Source organism: Garra rufa, chromosome 14 (genome assembly GCF_049309525.1).
Source record: "Garra rufa chromosome 14, GarRuf1.0, whole genome shotgun sequence".
In the NCBI taxonomy this organism is placed as follows: domain Eukaryota; kingdom Metazoa; phylum Chordata; class Actinopteri; order Cypriniformes; family Cyprinidae; genus Garra; species Garra rufa.
In genome coordinates this window covers 40,107,824-40,122,952 of record NC_133374.1, presented here as the reverse complement: position 1 = coordinate 40,122,952, position 15,129 = coordinate 40,107,824, and the positions used below count along the sequence as shown (strand labels likewise).

At 36.4% G+C, this 15,129-nt stretch overlaps 1 protein-coding gene across 2 annotated transcripts in view; it reads left to right on the top strand.

Annotated features, from left to right (window-relative positions):
• Positions 1-12,372, top strand: part of cul3b (cullin 3b) — a 32,331-nt gene extending 19,959 nt beyond the window's left edge. Inside the window, exons 7-16 of one of the 2 annotated variants that reach the window (XM_073817487.1) lie at positions 2,286-2,431; positions 2,523-2,699; positions 3,798-3,968; positions 4,055-4,162; positions 6,089-6,213; positions 6,330-6,426; positions 6,511-6,642; positions 9,475-9,661; positions 10,984-11,129; positions 11,332-12,372. In XM_073817487.1, the coding sequence (XP_073673588.1) occupies positions 2,286-2,431; positions 2,523-2,699; positions 3,798-3,968; positions 4,055-4,162; positions 6,089-6,213; positions 6,330-6,426; positions 6,511-6,642; positions 9,475-9,661; positions 10,984-11,129; positions 11,332-11,463 (1,421 nt within the window). In that variant the 3' untranslated portion in view covers positions 11,464-12,372. Of the gene's footprint in view, positions 1-2,285; positions 2,432-2,522; positions 2,700-3,797; positions 3,969-4,054; positions 4,163-6,088; positions 6,214-6,329; positions 6,643-9,474; positions 9,662-10,983; positions 11,130-11,331 lie in introns of both variants that reach the window. The other variant, XM_073817486.1, reaches the window with a different exon arrangement.
• The last annotated feature ends 2,757 nt before the right edge of the window (positions 12,373-15,129 follow it).

The following is a 15,129-nucleotide window of genomic DNA, read 5'->3' as shown; positions in this document are numbered from 1 at the left end:
GTATGAATTCAGAGAAAGAAGCAAAGATGTAATATTTCTTAGTCCTGTAGGTATAGTATTCCAGGTATAGGAATTGACACTTTTTATTCATTTTCACATTTCATTTTAATTGTGACAGCCGTAATACATTTGTTTAATTGTGCTGGGGCATTTTGCCCCTTTGTCTTGAAACTATGGGACATTTTTATTAATTTTGGTGGCATTTTTGCCACAAGCCCTCATAAATTTCTGACCCTGGTGTAAATGCAAAACAAATTAATTTGTTAATATCTTTGCAGAAAGGATGCATGAAATTGTTGTCAAAGCGTGCCTAAAACATGTCCTATATGCTCAAAAATAATATAATAAAAAAAAAATACTCATCATTTCTTAGCCAAAATGTAAACGTTTGAGTTTTAGAGGTCAACTCAAAGTCAAAATGTCTTACACCAGTAGAGTATTATTAACAGTAAATGTACCAGCAGATTTCAGCCTGTGACCATCATGCAAAAATGAAATGTCAGACAAATGGCAATCGTTCTTTACAGGTTTTTGCAATTCACTGCGTTGCTTTTACATAGTTACATAGTTTTTCAATTATAAAAATTGGGGATGCACCGAATGTTCGGCAACCAAAATTATTCGAATAAGCGAAAAGGCTGAATAAATTATACCGAACAACGTGACATGATCAAATAGAGGTGCGCACTAATGCAGCAAACATTTGGGCAGTGTGGAAGCGTTTAGAAACTGCCCGAGGAACACGCAAATATCATTACAAGCACCGACAGCGAGAGACTGTTTAGTATCACATCGCATGTCTTCCATGAGAAGAGAAAGGGCTGGTTACTGTATTAGGGCTGAAATCGCCAAATGGCCTTAAACCATTAGTAAACAAGCTACAGAACGTTATGTTGTCTAAAACACGCATGCATTATATTTATTTTGACAGCGCTGCACCAGCTCCTTAGCCAGGGTTCAAAGTCCAAAGCGCAAGCAAAATCTGCGTGATAAAAATCATTCATAAATCTGCTGCTGTCAGCAAAAAGTAGTGCTGAGGTCTTCTGGTGGCTTTCCGCCAAAATAAAAGTCAACGTTCATAAATGTTAGTATTGTAATTTTACTGTTGTTCTGTAAAATAAAATAAAAAGTAAGACAAAAATAATGATAACAATAATTACATCAGCTCTATTCATCATTCTCCTTTGCTCAACAAGGTTGCATTTATTTGTACATTAAAAACAAATGCCTGATTCAAGAAGGGGGTCTTAAAAATGGCCAAAGAATATTAATTTTAAGTTAAATTGTGCTTTGTTGGCACAATGGCTATAATGTCTACTAGAATGTAAAAATGTTCAGTGTTACATATTTTTAACTTGTTGTTTTGTAATTTATTTTTTTTTTTTTTTTTGAAAAGCAAGACAAAACTGTAAAAAGCCAATAGTGGCTACTTAATATATGCAATGGTAAAAAAAAAAAAAAATGGCAAAATACACGGGGGGAAAACCCCGAAAAACCGTGTTTGGTAATCAGCCTTTGGCCCAGTGTCTAATTTTGTTTGGCTTCTTCCAAGAATTTTAATTTCGGTGCATCCCTATTAAATGTTTTGTAAAAACAAAGAAAATACCAGCAAATTTCAGCCTGTGACTATCATGCGAAAATGAAATGTCAAACAAATAGCAATAGTTCTTTACAGGTTTTTGCAATTCACTGCATTGCTTTTTCATAGGTTTTTCTATGTAAACATGCTCTTGACAGACAAGTTCGCATATCATGCTCGCATCTTGCATCTTTTAAAAAAAATGTGGTGCTCAAGTTAAAACTTGTTTCATAATTTTTCCCATTCCGCTGTTCTGTGGCTTGTTTATCAATGATAAAAATAACGATTAATGAAATCATTATGGTAAAATTGCCCAGTTTGAAAGTAATTTCTGCGTGCAGTACTTCATGCATCACCACACTATTCACAATGGACCTTTTTTAGTTTGCTACACTAGGCAGAACACGAAATACATGACCAGTCACATGGTAATGTATTCATAGCTGTGACTTTGGAAAAACACGTTTCTGAAAGAACTGTCTTTGCAGCTTAATATGTATTAATCATAAAAGGTCAAAATAAATTTTGATTTATCACAATCAAAGGAAAAACGCATTTGATAAATTAAATGTATTTAAATTAATTTAATGAAACATTCAGTGAACATTAAATCAAAGATTATTAATTGACTTGAGTGGTTTGGAAGTGTTTTCATGATATTATAGAGATAATATTCATGCTTGTGTGTGTTTATCTGTGTGTGCAGATCTGGCCTGCATGTACAAGTTGTTCAGCAGGGTGCCGAATGGCCTGAAGACGATGTGTGAGTGTATGAGCTCCTATCTGAGGGAGCAGGGCAAAGCTCTGGTGTCTGAGGAAGGAGAAGGCAAGAACCCAGTTGACTACATCCAGGTACCAGGATCATTTCTAACTCACAAAACACATGAGATGTGGGAAAGATTGTTATGTTGAAACCCCCCTCTTTCTCTCTTCCTTTCTTTAGGGTCTTCTAGATCTGAAGTCACGGTTTGATCGCTTCTTGCAAGAGTCCTTCAACAACGACCGTTTATTCAAGCAGACCATTGCAGGGGACTTTGAGTATTTCTTGAACCTGAACTCTCGTTCACCCGAGTATCTCTCGCTCTTCATTGATGATAAGCTGAAAAAAGGAGTGAAAGGAGTGAGTTGTTTTCTCTAGTCACATGATTGTGCTCCGGACCTGTATAGAAAATACGGCTCTATATTTTTTTATTTTCAATCTTCAGGTGTGCAATCCATTATTAGTTCTTAAAATCCTAACATTGATTATTTAGTATAGATTGTGAATAACTGAAAGTGAAGAATGTTTTTTTTTTTTGTAGATATTAAATCAAGAATACATACAGTCAAGCAAGCCCGAAATTATTCATACCCCTGGCAAATTCTGACTTAAAATTACTTTTATTCAACCAGCAAGTTTTTTTGACTGGAAATGACACAGGCTTCTCTGAAAAGATAATAAGACGATGTACAAGAGGCATCATTGTGGGAAAAAATATTACTCATCTTTTATTTACATTTGAATAAAAAGTGACATGTCCAAAAGTATTCATACCCTTTGCAAACTGTCACAGTCTATGGGAAAATCCAAAGTTCTATACCATTCCAAATAGTCCAAGCTGTTGTAAAGCATCCTAATGACCCTGATTCATTGGGAACAGCTGTTTTAATCAACTCAACAGGTGAAAAACACAAGCTCTCTGCTGTTGGTTTGTGGACAGTCATGGCCAAGACAAAGGAGCTCACTGAGGACCTGCGGCTGTGCATTGTGGCTGCTCACAAGTCAGGAAAGGGCTATAAGACCATATCTAAATGTTTTGAAGTTCCTGTGGCTACAGTGCAAAGTAGTATTATAAAAATACAAGATGTTCCGCACTGTGAAAAATCTCAAAAACACCAGTGGAGACATGCAAAAAGCTGGTCAGCAATTATAGGAAGTGTTTGGTTGCTGTAATAGCCAATAAAGGCTTTTCTATTGGTTATTGAAAAGGGTTTGAATAATTTTGGAAATTTTTGTTCAAATGCAAATGAGATGAGTAATAATTTTTTCCACAATGATTCCTCTTGTACATCATCTTATCTTCTGGGGGACGTCTGTCATTTCTAATAAAAAAAAACTTGGTTGAATAAAAGTAACTTTAAGTCAGAGTTTGCCAGGGGTATGAATAATTTCGGATTTGACTAGATATAGGAATTCAGTAGTTGATCTAAAGCATATGTTTGTTTGTCTCTGATTTAGCTGACGGAGCAGGAGGTAGAGTCGATTTTGGATAAAGCCATGGTGCTGTTCAGGTTCATGCAGGAGAAGGACGTGTTTGAGCGCTACTACAAGCAGCACTTGGCCAGAAGACTCCTCACCAACAAGAGCGTGTCTGATGACTCAGAGAAAAACATGATCTCAAAGCTGAAGGCAAGATCTGCTGCTTCACAGAGTGGAGTCTCAACGTGCCGTAATACTGTGTTTGTCTTATTTGCTTTATGTTTCTCGTCCCACAGACGGAGTGTGGCTGTCAGTTCACATCTAAACTGGAAGGCATGTTCAGGGACATGAGCATCTCAAACACAACCATGGATGAGTTTCGGCAGCACCTTACGTCGACAGGGGTGAGATGCAGATGGTACTTAACCAGAATAAGTCTATTAGCGCTTCAGCTACTGCTGCAAATTACAGCAGAAGCCAGGTTTCCATCCAAGGATTTTTTGGCGAAAAAATATTTAGCACTTCAGAATTTAGTTGATGGAATTTCCATTTATCGATAAAGTTTGTCAAGTGTTGACAAAATGTTTAGCACACAAATTCAATGTCGATCAGGGCTCTATGTTTACTTCTCTGTTTAGGAGCACTTATGCTCCTAATTTAAAAGATATAGGAGCACATTATAACCAATAATCACATAATCTGATTTAAAAGAATAGCCTTCCCATTACGAGGTGATATTTGACTCCTTAAAGTGATTGACAGGGGAATTTTATTTTTACCTTTGTAATGGGCTGCAGAGCCCTGTCGATAGTTTAAATGTCACAAAAATTAGTGTGGAAACAGATATTGTTGAGAAAAAGGGCTTTAACGCAAAAAAATGTGGACAAAATTAGCCAATAGGCAGCATCTGTGTTTGTGGTGTTTCTCACTTTAAAGCACCGTTTCTCTGTAGTGCACTAAATCATTTATATTATTAGATTGTATCTAAAATTATTAGTTTATATAGGCCTATGGTAAGAAAAAGACAAGTTCAAATACACATCTCAATACAATTGTAATTTCTTTAATACGTTGCAAGTTTAAATGTATTCATTTTGTACAATAACTACAAAATGTTACATTTATTTGTTTTGGCTTGGTAGTTTATATTTTCATTCTTGTTTTGTTCTCAGTTCTGTTCTACCGTTAAATTTAAAGGATTTGTTGTGGAGTTATGGGAAGTAAAATAGCTTGGATTTTCAATATGTTTGGCTGGCTGTATTTTAATACGACAATAAACACGCTGCGTTGTCCAGTTAGGAGCCTAATGCTTAACTTATTTCATTTTTTTTCCCTTATAAATGTAGAAATAACTTACAATAGGTACTTCTAAAAACAATTATTTATTTTTGTTTTTAATGACAGAAACAAACAGTATGCCGCTGTGAGTGCATCACAAAAATGAAACAAATCTTCATATAGGCTGCTACTTTTATTTTATTTTTTTCTTTCGATTTGTTAATTTATTAATTATTTAGAAAAATATATATTTCACCTATAAACCTATTTATTTATTTTATATATAGCTTTATTATGTTTTTCTTTGTTCGAAGAAATGCTTGATGTGACCATGTGAATCCTCACGTTTTGTTGTTAATGCTGTCTTTTACATGTATAAAATGAATCCCTGGAAAACAAATAGGTATTTTATTGGATCACAGCCACGTAATTTAATTGTAATTTAACATAATCTTGTCTGTTAACGGTTAATAATGGCTTAACAACCGTTGATTGTTAGTTTGGAGAAATAAAATAACAGAAATTACCATTCCTGTTTCCAATGCAGTCTAATAAATTTAATCAGAAAAATAATAATAATGTAACTGCGCCTGTTTATGAATATTACTTGATGCTGAAGTATCCAAATAGTCTATAGACCCAATTACAAAAAAATAACACTTGTTAAAAAAAATCATTTTATGTAGGCCTATAGGCTACAATTAAATAATAACCTGTATGATAAAGTTTTGTTTCAAATGGATAAAGAACAGGCTACAAGTCTACGATATTTGCACACTAGGTGAAATTATGAATGGAAACATCTCACAGGGCAACTTTTTTTGCGAAACACCAAAACTTATGCGACAATTTTTTTTTTTTTTTCGGGATGAGGTTATCATGTACACCATTTTATTGGCAAAATGCCAGTTGGATGGAAAAAGGCTGGAGACATATTCTTTTTTTTTTATAACAAATCATCGCAAAAACTGGTTGGAAACTTGGCAAGTGTTAGACTGTGTAGTAATTAGAGTGGACAGTTTGAATGGTGTTTAATTGTGTTTTCTTCTCAGGTGTCTTTAGGTGGTGTCGACCTCACGGTGAGGGTTTTAACGACAGGATACTGGCCAACACAGTCAGCGACGCCCAAATGTAGCATCCCCCCTTCACCAAGACATGCTTTCGAGGTCTTTAGAAGGTGTTGATTGTTGTATTTTTTTGGTAAACTCGTTTGAGAAGAAGTTTGACTTTCAAACTCTTTTCAAGAGTTTTTGTGTAGTGTCTTCACAGCCACTCTTGACTCCTTGATTGCAGATTTTATTTAGCCAAGCACAGCGGTCGGCAGCTCACATTGCAGCATCACATGGGTTCAGCAGACCTCAATGCCACCTTCTATGGGCCAATCAAAAAGGTAACAAGCCATCACAAACTGTCAAAAGAATTTACATATCTTACCAATCTAACCTGTGACGATCTGATTTGTGTTTCCTATCAGGAGGATGGCTCAGATATGGTCGGTGGGGCTCAGGTTACAGGCTCTAATACCAGGAAACACATCTTACAGGTTTCCACATTCCAGATGACAATCCTCATGCTTTTTAACAACCGAGACAAATCCACATTTGAGGTACTTCACTCGTGTCACGTTTTGTGAAGTTTGGGTAATTTCTTAGCTTTAGAAAAACATGTTTGCTGTACATAACTTTGAAATATGAACAATAGTTTTGCTGCGAACAAATCATCAGTTTGCAGTGTAATGGACAATTTAATAGCTCTTTTCAAATTCATCCTTGCTTCTATGCTGTTAAATTATGTTAATGTTCCCATATTTAAAGTTGCATACCTTGCATGTGCTGCACATTATTTATACCGCTTTGTTTATTAGTATATTTTTATCTATTTGTGACCCTGGACCACAAAACCAGTCTTAAGTAGCACAGGTATAATTGTAGTAATAGCCAGCAATACATTGTATGGGTCAAAAATGCTATACATATATTATGTATGTTATCTTTAAGTAAAGATCATGTTCCATGAAGATATTTTGTAAACTCCCCACTGTAAATATATCAAAACCTACATTTTTATTAGTTTGATAGCATTTTTCTTTTTTTTGTTTTTTTTTGTTTTTGCACCCTCAAATTCCAGATTTTTAAATGGTTTCGGCCAAATATTGTACTATCCTCATAAAAACCATACATCAATGGAAAGCTTATATATTCAACTTTCAGATGCTGCATAAATCTCAGTTTGGTTTGACAGGGTTCCCGCGGGGTCTTAAAAAGTCTTTAAAAGTCTTAAATTTAAAAATCTAAATTTTAGGCCTTAAAAAGTCTTAAATTCGCTGTTATAGGTCTTAAATAATTTTACACAGGTCTTATTTTTCCGATGTCCATGTAACGCTACCTCTAATGCTCATTTAAATTCTCTTTTTGTTGTTTCCGTGGTGTTGTAGTTCTTTAGTTCACTATTCCAAATATAATTTGCTGTATTTAAACTACAAATGAGACCAACATGCAATAGCCAATCAGCTTTCTGTTAATGGCGCGAGTCTCTCTCGGATTGTACCACAGAAATAAAATGGATTTAACTTTTTAGCTATGGGGAAGTGCAAGTTTAGCGATACTTGGCTTGAAAAAACTGAATATAGGGCTTGGCTAAGGCCAGTTGCTAACATCTGTAGATTTTTTTTCTCCCTCTGTGGAAGTTACTGCGTCTTCAGACAGAATCGCAGTAGCAGAATACAGGTCAAACTACCTTTTTCTGTATATAATGTTCTCAATAATAATAATAAATATAGGTTGAGCTAGCTGACCGCCAGCCTTCGAGATACTTTTAAAATGTTTTTTTTTTTTACTTGCCCGACCGAACAAACCGCCTGATTAAAACTGAAGTGACAAAAACAACCAGCGAAGCATCGAAAAGCAAGAAAGATTTCTATTTTAATACATTCAACGTAAACAGAAATTGATAATGGATAGTGTATTTCTGGTCTATTTGTGACATACTTTAAAACAAATGAATGTAACAGCACTCTAAAGAAACACACTGAGGTAAAAATTTAAAATGTATAGTTTATTTATAACATGATATAGTTCAGTAATATACCAAGTGAGCTTTTTGCTGAAAATTCTCACAATTACAAATGTTACATTAATTTTAGCTCAATAAACAAGTAGTTAGTCAAGTAGTTACTTACATATTAGACAAAATATTCTGTTTCACCAACGAAAATAGTTCCAAACAAGGATCGCAGCAGAAGCATTCTCCTAGCAACGTTTTGCTCTGATTCAGCGTTTGGTCGAATCAGTTGAAATAACTCGCTCATGAAGTGACTTACCGCCACCTGCTGGTAGTTCAGTGTGTTTAAAAGTATGCCCCCACACCCAACATTTCTAATTTATATATTTATAAATCAATAAATGTATTTAAAACATTAATCTCACTTTTAATTTTGCTGTGTAAATTATGTGATCTCACTGCTAACAGCCATTTAGAATTTATTGATAAATTCATAAAATAAATTTCAAAGGTAATGCATACATTTCGAAAGTAAAAGTTTTTTACATCAGATATTTCTAGTGGTACTTTTATGGGGATAGTTTGTGTGGAATAGTATCTGCTGATATGAAAAGTTCACTGTATATCATAGTAATAAATTTAATTTATGACAGCCATGAAATTTTGTTTACTTTTTACATTAAACACATTAAATATTACATGTATGCATGTAATATAATATCTATTTCCATTACAGGTTTAGGTCTTAAATTTCATATAAGGTGGTATTAAAAAGGTCTTAAAAAGTCTTAAATTTCACTTGTTCAAATCTGCAGGAACCCTGTTTAAACACAATTGAAAATTAGTTTGATAAATGAGATCTCTGAGTATAGTCTTTGAAATGCAAAAAGTAGTGCCTTGAAAGTTCTGAAATTTAATTCAATTGAACAATTTGTACAGAGCCTGTAATTTTATCACATTTTTATCATGAAAATGAATGTGCAAAATACACTTCAAATTGGGGAAAAATAACTGAGGGCTCTGTTCAAATGGAAAGCTGACAGAGCAAGAAACATCACCAAACACACCATATACAAGGCACAGCTAAATGTGACACAAATTAACGGGTTCAGGTGAATGTTGTTTTGAATGTTGTTGAATTGAAAGTTTAATTTGATAATGTGGAGTTGAGTTCTGACTTTCAGCTGTCAATGGAGTGGTACTTTTGAAAAACATACTAAAATGTAACATTTAGGTACTACTATGCCCTCTTTAGGAGTAAAGTGTACTATAATGCTAAATGGCTATAATTACTAATTTTATTCCCAGAAATTAGAGAAAAAAATTGGGGGGGAAATTATAGAGGTACAAGAATAGACATCAGTTGTACTGGCCTTCACTTATAGTTCTATTGCTGTACTTCTCACACATGTCCTTGTTGTTTTTCCACACTTGACAGGAGATTCAGCAGGAGACGGATATCCCAGAGAGAGAGCTGGTGCGGGCGCTGCAGTCTCTGGCCTGTGGAAAGCCCACACAGCGAGTCCTCACGAAAGAACCCAAGTCTAAAGAGATCGAGAGCGGCCACGTCTTCACTGTCAATGACCAGTTCACCTCTAGACTGCACAGAGTCAAGATTCAAACAGGTAACCATCATTTTGACTGATGCTGTAGAACTTGATGTTCAGCAATAATGAAAACCCATACAAATACAATTCAGCATTTATCTTTGAAATTGTTTGCAATTAAAATAAAGCCATCTATAGAAGCTATTACCTTGGACCACTGTATAGCCAATCCTGGAGACTCCTCAACACCATGGCTGCCTACATTTGATAAAAAAATATATATGTACAGCCAAAAACAATAATACTGTGAAATATTACTGTAGTTTAAAAATAACCTTTTCATGTATTTTAAGATTTTATTTATTCTTGTAAAAGCAAGTGTTACATGATCCTACAGAAATCTCTCTCAAGGGTTCTTAGAGATTGGAAAGTTTAGAAAAGGCCTATTTAAATCGTGCACTTTTCACATAAATTAAAAATCACTTTTGAAAATGCTTGACATTTCTTCCTTAGAACATCCAGTCTGATTCATGGAAAAAAGGGATTCAGAAATAATTCACTTGGATTATGCTGATAGTAAAATCCACATTTATAACGCTTTTTAAAAGACAGACACTGATTTCTGCTGTTTTGAACTTGATTTCCTTGCATCCTATTCTTCTGATTTCCAGAATGCAGCTTCTGATGTTAGTCTTGCGTCCTCTATTGTACAAGCGTTAATTTGCATTTCTTTCAGCCTGACACATATTCAATAATTTTTGGTGTGAAAGGCCCATTCTGACCCTGGACCACAAAACTAGTCATAAGCTTTCCATTGATGTATGGTTTGTTAGGATAGGACAATATTTGCCTTAGATACAACTGTTTAAAAAACTGGAATCTGAGGATGCAAAAAAATAGAGAAAATAACCTTTAAATTTGTCCAATTGAAGTTCTTAGCAATGCAAATTGCTTATCAAAAATTAAGTGTTGATATATTGACAGTATGAAACTTACAAAATATCTTAATCGAACATGAACTTTACTTAATATCCTAATGATTTTTGGCATAAAAGGAAAATCGATAATTTTGACCCATGCAATGTATTTTTATACCTGTGCTTCTTAAGACTGGTTTTTGTGTTCCAGGGTCACATTTGTTAATGATTTTTGTAAGAAGTACCTTTATTTAACAGTCTTTAAAATTCGAAATTATTATGAAACTGATTATTCTACCAATACATATTTAATCTTTATTTAAATTTTCCTTATAAATACAGTATTTCAGGATTATGTGTATCATTATACACCTCAATATCACAGCATCTTTTAGACTTACACTAATGCTACTTTTCAGTAATTCTCCTAGTTAATTTAGACTATATTTTTTAACTAACCTCTGTGTTTTTACATCCCCACAGTTGCAGCCAAACAGGGAGAATCAGACCCCGAGAGGAAGGAGACACGACAGAAAGTGGATGATGACAGGAAACACGAGATTGAGGCGGCCATCGTTCGGATCATGAAGTCCAGAAAGAAGATGCAGCACAATGTTCTAGTAGCAGAGGTACGAGACTCGTATTTTGTGGAAATAGCCACAATTCAGCCAGACTTAAAGACATTATTTGAAAATAGTGATGTTTATGAGGGACTGGGAGTGCTACTTAAAAATAAAATTCAAAATCAGTTTATTTACAAATGTTTTTCTTGTTTCTTTGGACTGTTGTTTATAGAGCTCCAGTTTGATCTTGTCTGTTTTTATCCTTTAGGTAACCCAGCAGCTGAGGGCACGATTCCTCCCCAGTCCTGTGGTCATTAAAAAGCGTATTGAAGGACTTATCGAGAGAGAATACTTGGCAAGAACACCAGAAGATCGCAAAGTGTACACATACGTAGCATGAACAAGGAGCGCAATTAAATCTGGCATGAAAGAGCGAGTGAGAGTGAGAGTGAGCGAGCGATGTTTTGGGACTTTGTTACACACCTCACATGGGATGTTATTTTATTTTATGCCCTTTTTGCCTTTGTTGTCATTCGTACTGGGAATAAACTGAGAAGAAACCTCTCATCTTCTAATGAACTTGTTTTAAATTGTTCTTTTCGATTCCCGCACGGCTTTCCACTGGATTAGATTCAACACTTTTACAGAAGGTCTTGGTCTCTATGAGAGAAGTGATTTTTTTTTTTTTTTTCTTTGTGTGTGTATGTGTGTGTCCTCAATCCTACAAGCAAATTAATACCGTAAGCAGCATAATTTCCCAACATTGGATATCATTACAAAAATTCATATCATGAAATTCTCTTGACTTGTTTTCTTATATCTGTGTAAGTGTGTTTGTGCCTCTGTGGCACATTATTGGATGTACAGGTTTTTGCCATCAGTGCTTTACCTGTAGGATTGTCAAATGTGTATCTGAGTGACAGAGAGGTGTAACGTTTGATTCAAAGCATGCTTTTACTGAAGACTGATGGAGGAACACTTACACAGCATATAATATGGTGGTTTGGCTGTCTTTTTTCCCTTGCTGCTTTTTTTTTTTTTTTTTTTTTTTTTTCATGTCTAACATGGCCAATTGTAAAAGATTACTTAAAACTGTTTTATTTTGATGGGTCCTTTGAGAGCAGTTTAAACAGGGATGGGGCGCAGTTTGTGTTTTCAGCATTATTATATTTCAATGTGTATAAATTGTAAAATAATTGTTATTGTACTCAATGCTGAAGTGAACTGTACAGGGCCTTGTTTTCATCATTAAATGTAGAAAAATACAGAAAAAAAAATAAAAGGATTGGCCGTTTTGGGTCAGACTGTTTGTCTTTGTTCTGATTTCCTCAATGGAGGAGCCTTGTAGGTAGGATAGGGATGGCCAAACTTGGTCCTGGAGGGCCACTGTCCTGCAGAGTTTAGCTTCAACTTGCCTCAGAAGTTTCTATTATCGCTTCGTTCCAAATGGGATATATTGCCTACTGACAATCTATGGATTGCGCTAGTGCTTAGTGTTTCAGATGGTGTTTTTATGCGTATCAGCGGTATCTGACACTTGACTATTCACATGACCTGTGTGTTATTTGCATGGGCGAGAAGCATGCATACTCCTTTGAAGGGGCTGAATGCATGCATTCCGATGGTTTGTCCTTGGAGAAGCTTCACTCTTGTTTGTCCCTTTTTGTCAAGAGAATTCGGACAGCCATCCTCAACTCACGGATCAGGACCTGCTATGGCTGAGGCAAGTACGGCTGATGACTCTTAGGTGGATCTCACCGAAGAGTTCGAGAAAGGTATGGATCTTTCTTATTCCTCAGTGGGTGATGAGGATGCACTGCTATATGAGAATTTACTGTCTATTATTACAGAGGTTGCCTCTCGCTAAAGAGAGTCTTCCTTCCGAGGCCTCAGAGCTCTACCTGGGCAGCAGTATCAAGCTGTTAGGGTCTCTGTGTGCCCTCTTCTTGGCATAGGGCATAGTTAGGCCTCCTTTCACTTTATAGAGTTATGTTAAGGCCTCTGTCATTGAATATATATGCCAGGTTATTAGGCTCCCTGTGAGCTTCCTTGAAGCTGTCCTGAGCATTGAATGTAGTTAGGCTTCCTCTCGCTTTAGAAAGTCGTCATGCTGAGGCCTCCATTCTTAGAGCTACGGCAACACACATTCAGGGCCCGTCTTTGTCAAATTCTCTTGGGAAAAAAAAGGACAAACAAGAATGGAGGCTAACTAAGTACAGTTGCCTAGCCAATTGTACTTAGTTGCCTTCCTTAGGCTCCATTCTTGTTTGTCCTTTTTGTCAAGGAGTTTGACGAAGACGGGCCCTGAATGTGAGTGTTGCCTCCTTCAAGGAGTAGGGTGCAAAGGAGACACAATGCCATGAGGAGGAAAACAGGACTTGTGGAGGAAGTGATGCAGTGTAAGCGCTCTCAGCTGAGGTTGGGTGGAGTGTGCCTCTAGAAGCTTCCAACACATCTTTTATTATGTCCTGAGGCCTGAACCTGTGATGATTTAGGCCAGGGGTTCTCAACTCTGGCCCGCAAGATCCATTTTCTTGCAGAGTTTAGCTCCAACCTTGATCGAACTCACCTGCCTGTAACTTTCTAGTTATCCTAAAGGCCTTGATTAACTTGTTCAGGTGTGTTTGAATAGGGTTGGAGCTAAACTCTGCAGGAGAATGGATCTCGCAGGACAGAACAGAACACCTGATTTAGGCACTACTTGACTGAGGTCTAACTGGCCTTTCTGATTGGGTTTTATTGTAAGTGTACCGTTGTAATCTGAGGTTTTGAAACTTACCTTGAAGTAGTTAGGCCTCCTTTTGGTTGAGAGGCATTTTTATTGGAGCCTCCGTTTCTGGAGCTTGTCCCTTTGGGGGCATCGCTAGGTCTCCTTTTTGTCTTAGGGCCCTGAGCTCCATTTTTATCCAAGATATATGGCCTTCTGAGAGCCTTTTGATCAAATGTTTTATTAGTATAGTGAAGTTGATAGACTCTCTGTGAGCCTCCTTAGCTAACTGTCTTTTGGGTGAAGTGTAGTTAGATCTCCTCTCATTATAGAGAGTCGACCTCCGAGACCTCCATTTCCCAGAGCTCCACTGGGATGGCAGTTCCAAGTTGTTGGAAGCTCTCCCAAGTGTAAGGCACAACTAGGTTTCATCTCACTCTAGGAGTCATCCCTAGGCTGGGTGGCTGGTTTTAGCTGGTCAACCAGACTGGTTTTAGCTGGTCATAGCTGGTCAGCAGGCTGGTTTTAGAGGGGCTTTGGCCACTTTCCCAGCCTGGTCAGGCTGGTCTAACCTCTGTAATAATCCTCTGTATAGGCAGTAGCCAAAGAGGCTTGCAGAGAGCCTAACAACTTAGTAAAAGTGCCTGGCAGATCTCAAAGGACAAAGACCTCCTGGTTATCCCTGCTGAAAAAACAGCTAAAACCAGCCTAGGCTGATTGGCTGGTCTTAAAAAAAACAGCTACTTTTTTTTAAGGGTTTTTTTTTTTTTTTTTTTTTTTCAGCAGGGATGACCAGGAAGTCTTTGCTCTTTGAAATCTGTCAGGCAGAGAGTCTTCTTGCTGAGGCCTCAGAGCTCCTCCTAGGCAGAGCTATTAAGCTGTTTAGGAGACCATAGGCCATTTTTTTTTATGGACGTCAATAGAGGAGAGGCTTCACTACGCTGAATAAAGAGCTTTTTAGAGGAAACAACTTATCATTTAATGAATTGACAGCCTATATGCTAATCTTAAACATGTTTTACTCTAAACAATACTTCTAGAGTTTAAAATTAAAAAAATCTGTTTTATAAAAGAAATCACTGACTTTTTGCAACTGGTGGAATTCAGCTTACAGCACTTCATATTCATTCCTATGGTATCCGTAAACGGCTACTGAGTGTCGTACAACTCTGACTGAAATTCAATGATGTCAAGGTTGTAATGTAATTGGTAATTAAGAGACATGTGATCCAAGTTAGCCATTACACTTTCTCCAACAGTAAGTAATACAGACTCTCTCATCTCCCTATAGTAAGACAAGGGCTGTATCTGAAATCGCCCCCTATCCACTATTCCCTACATTAGTCCACTCATACAGTT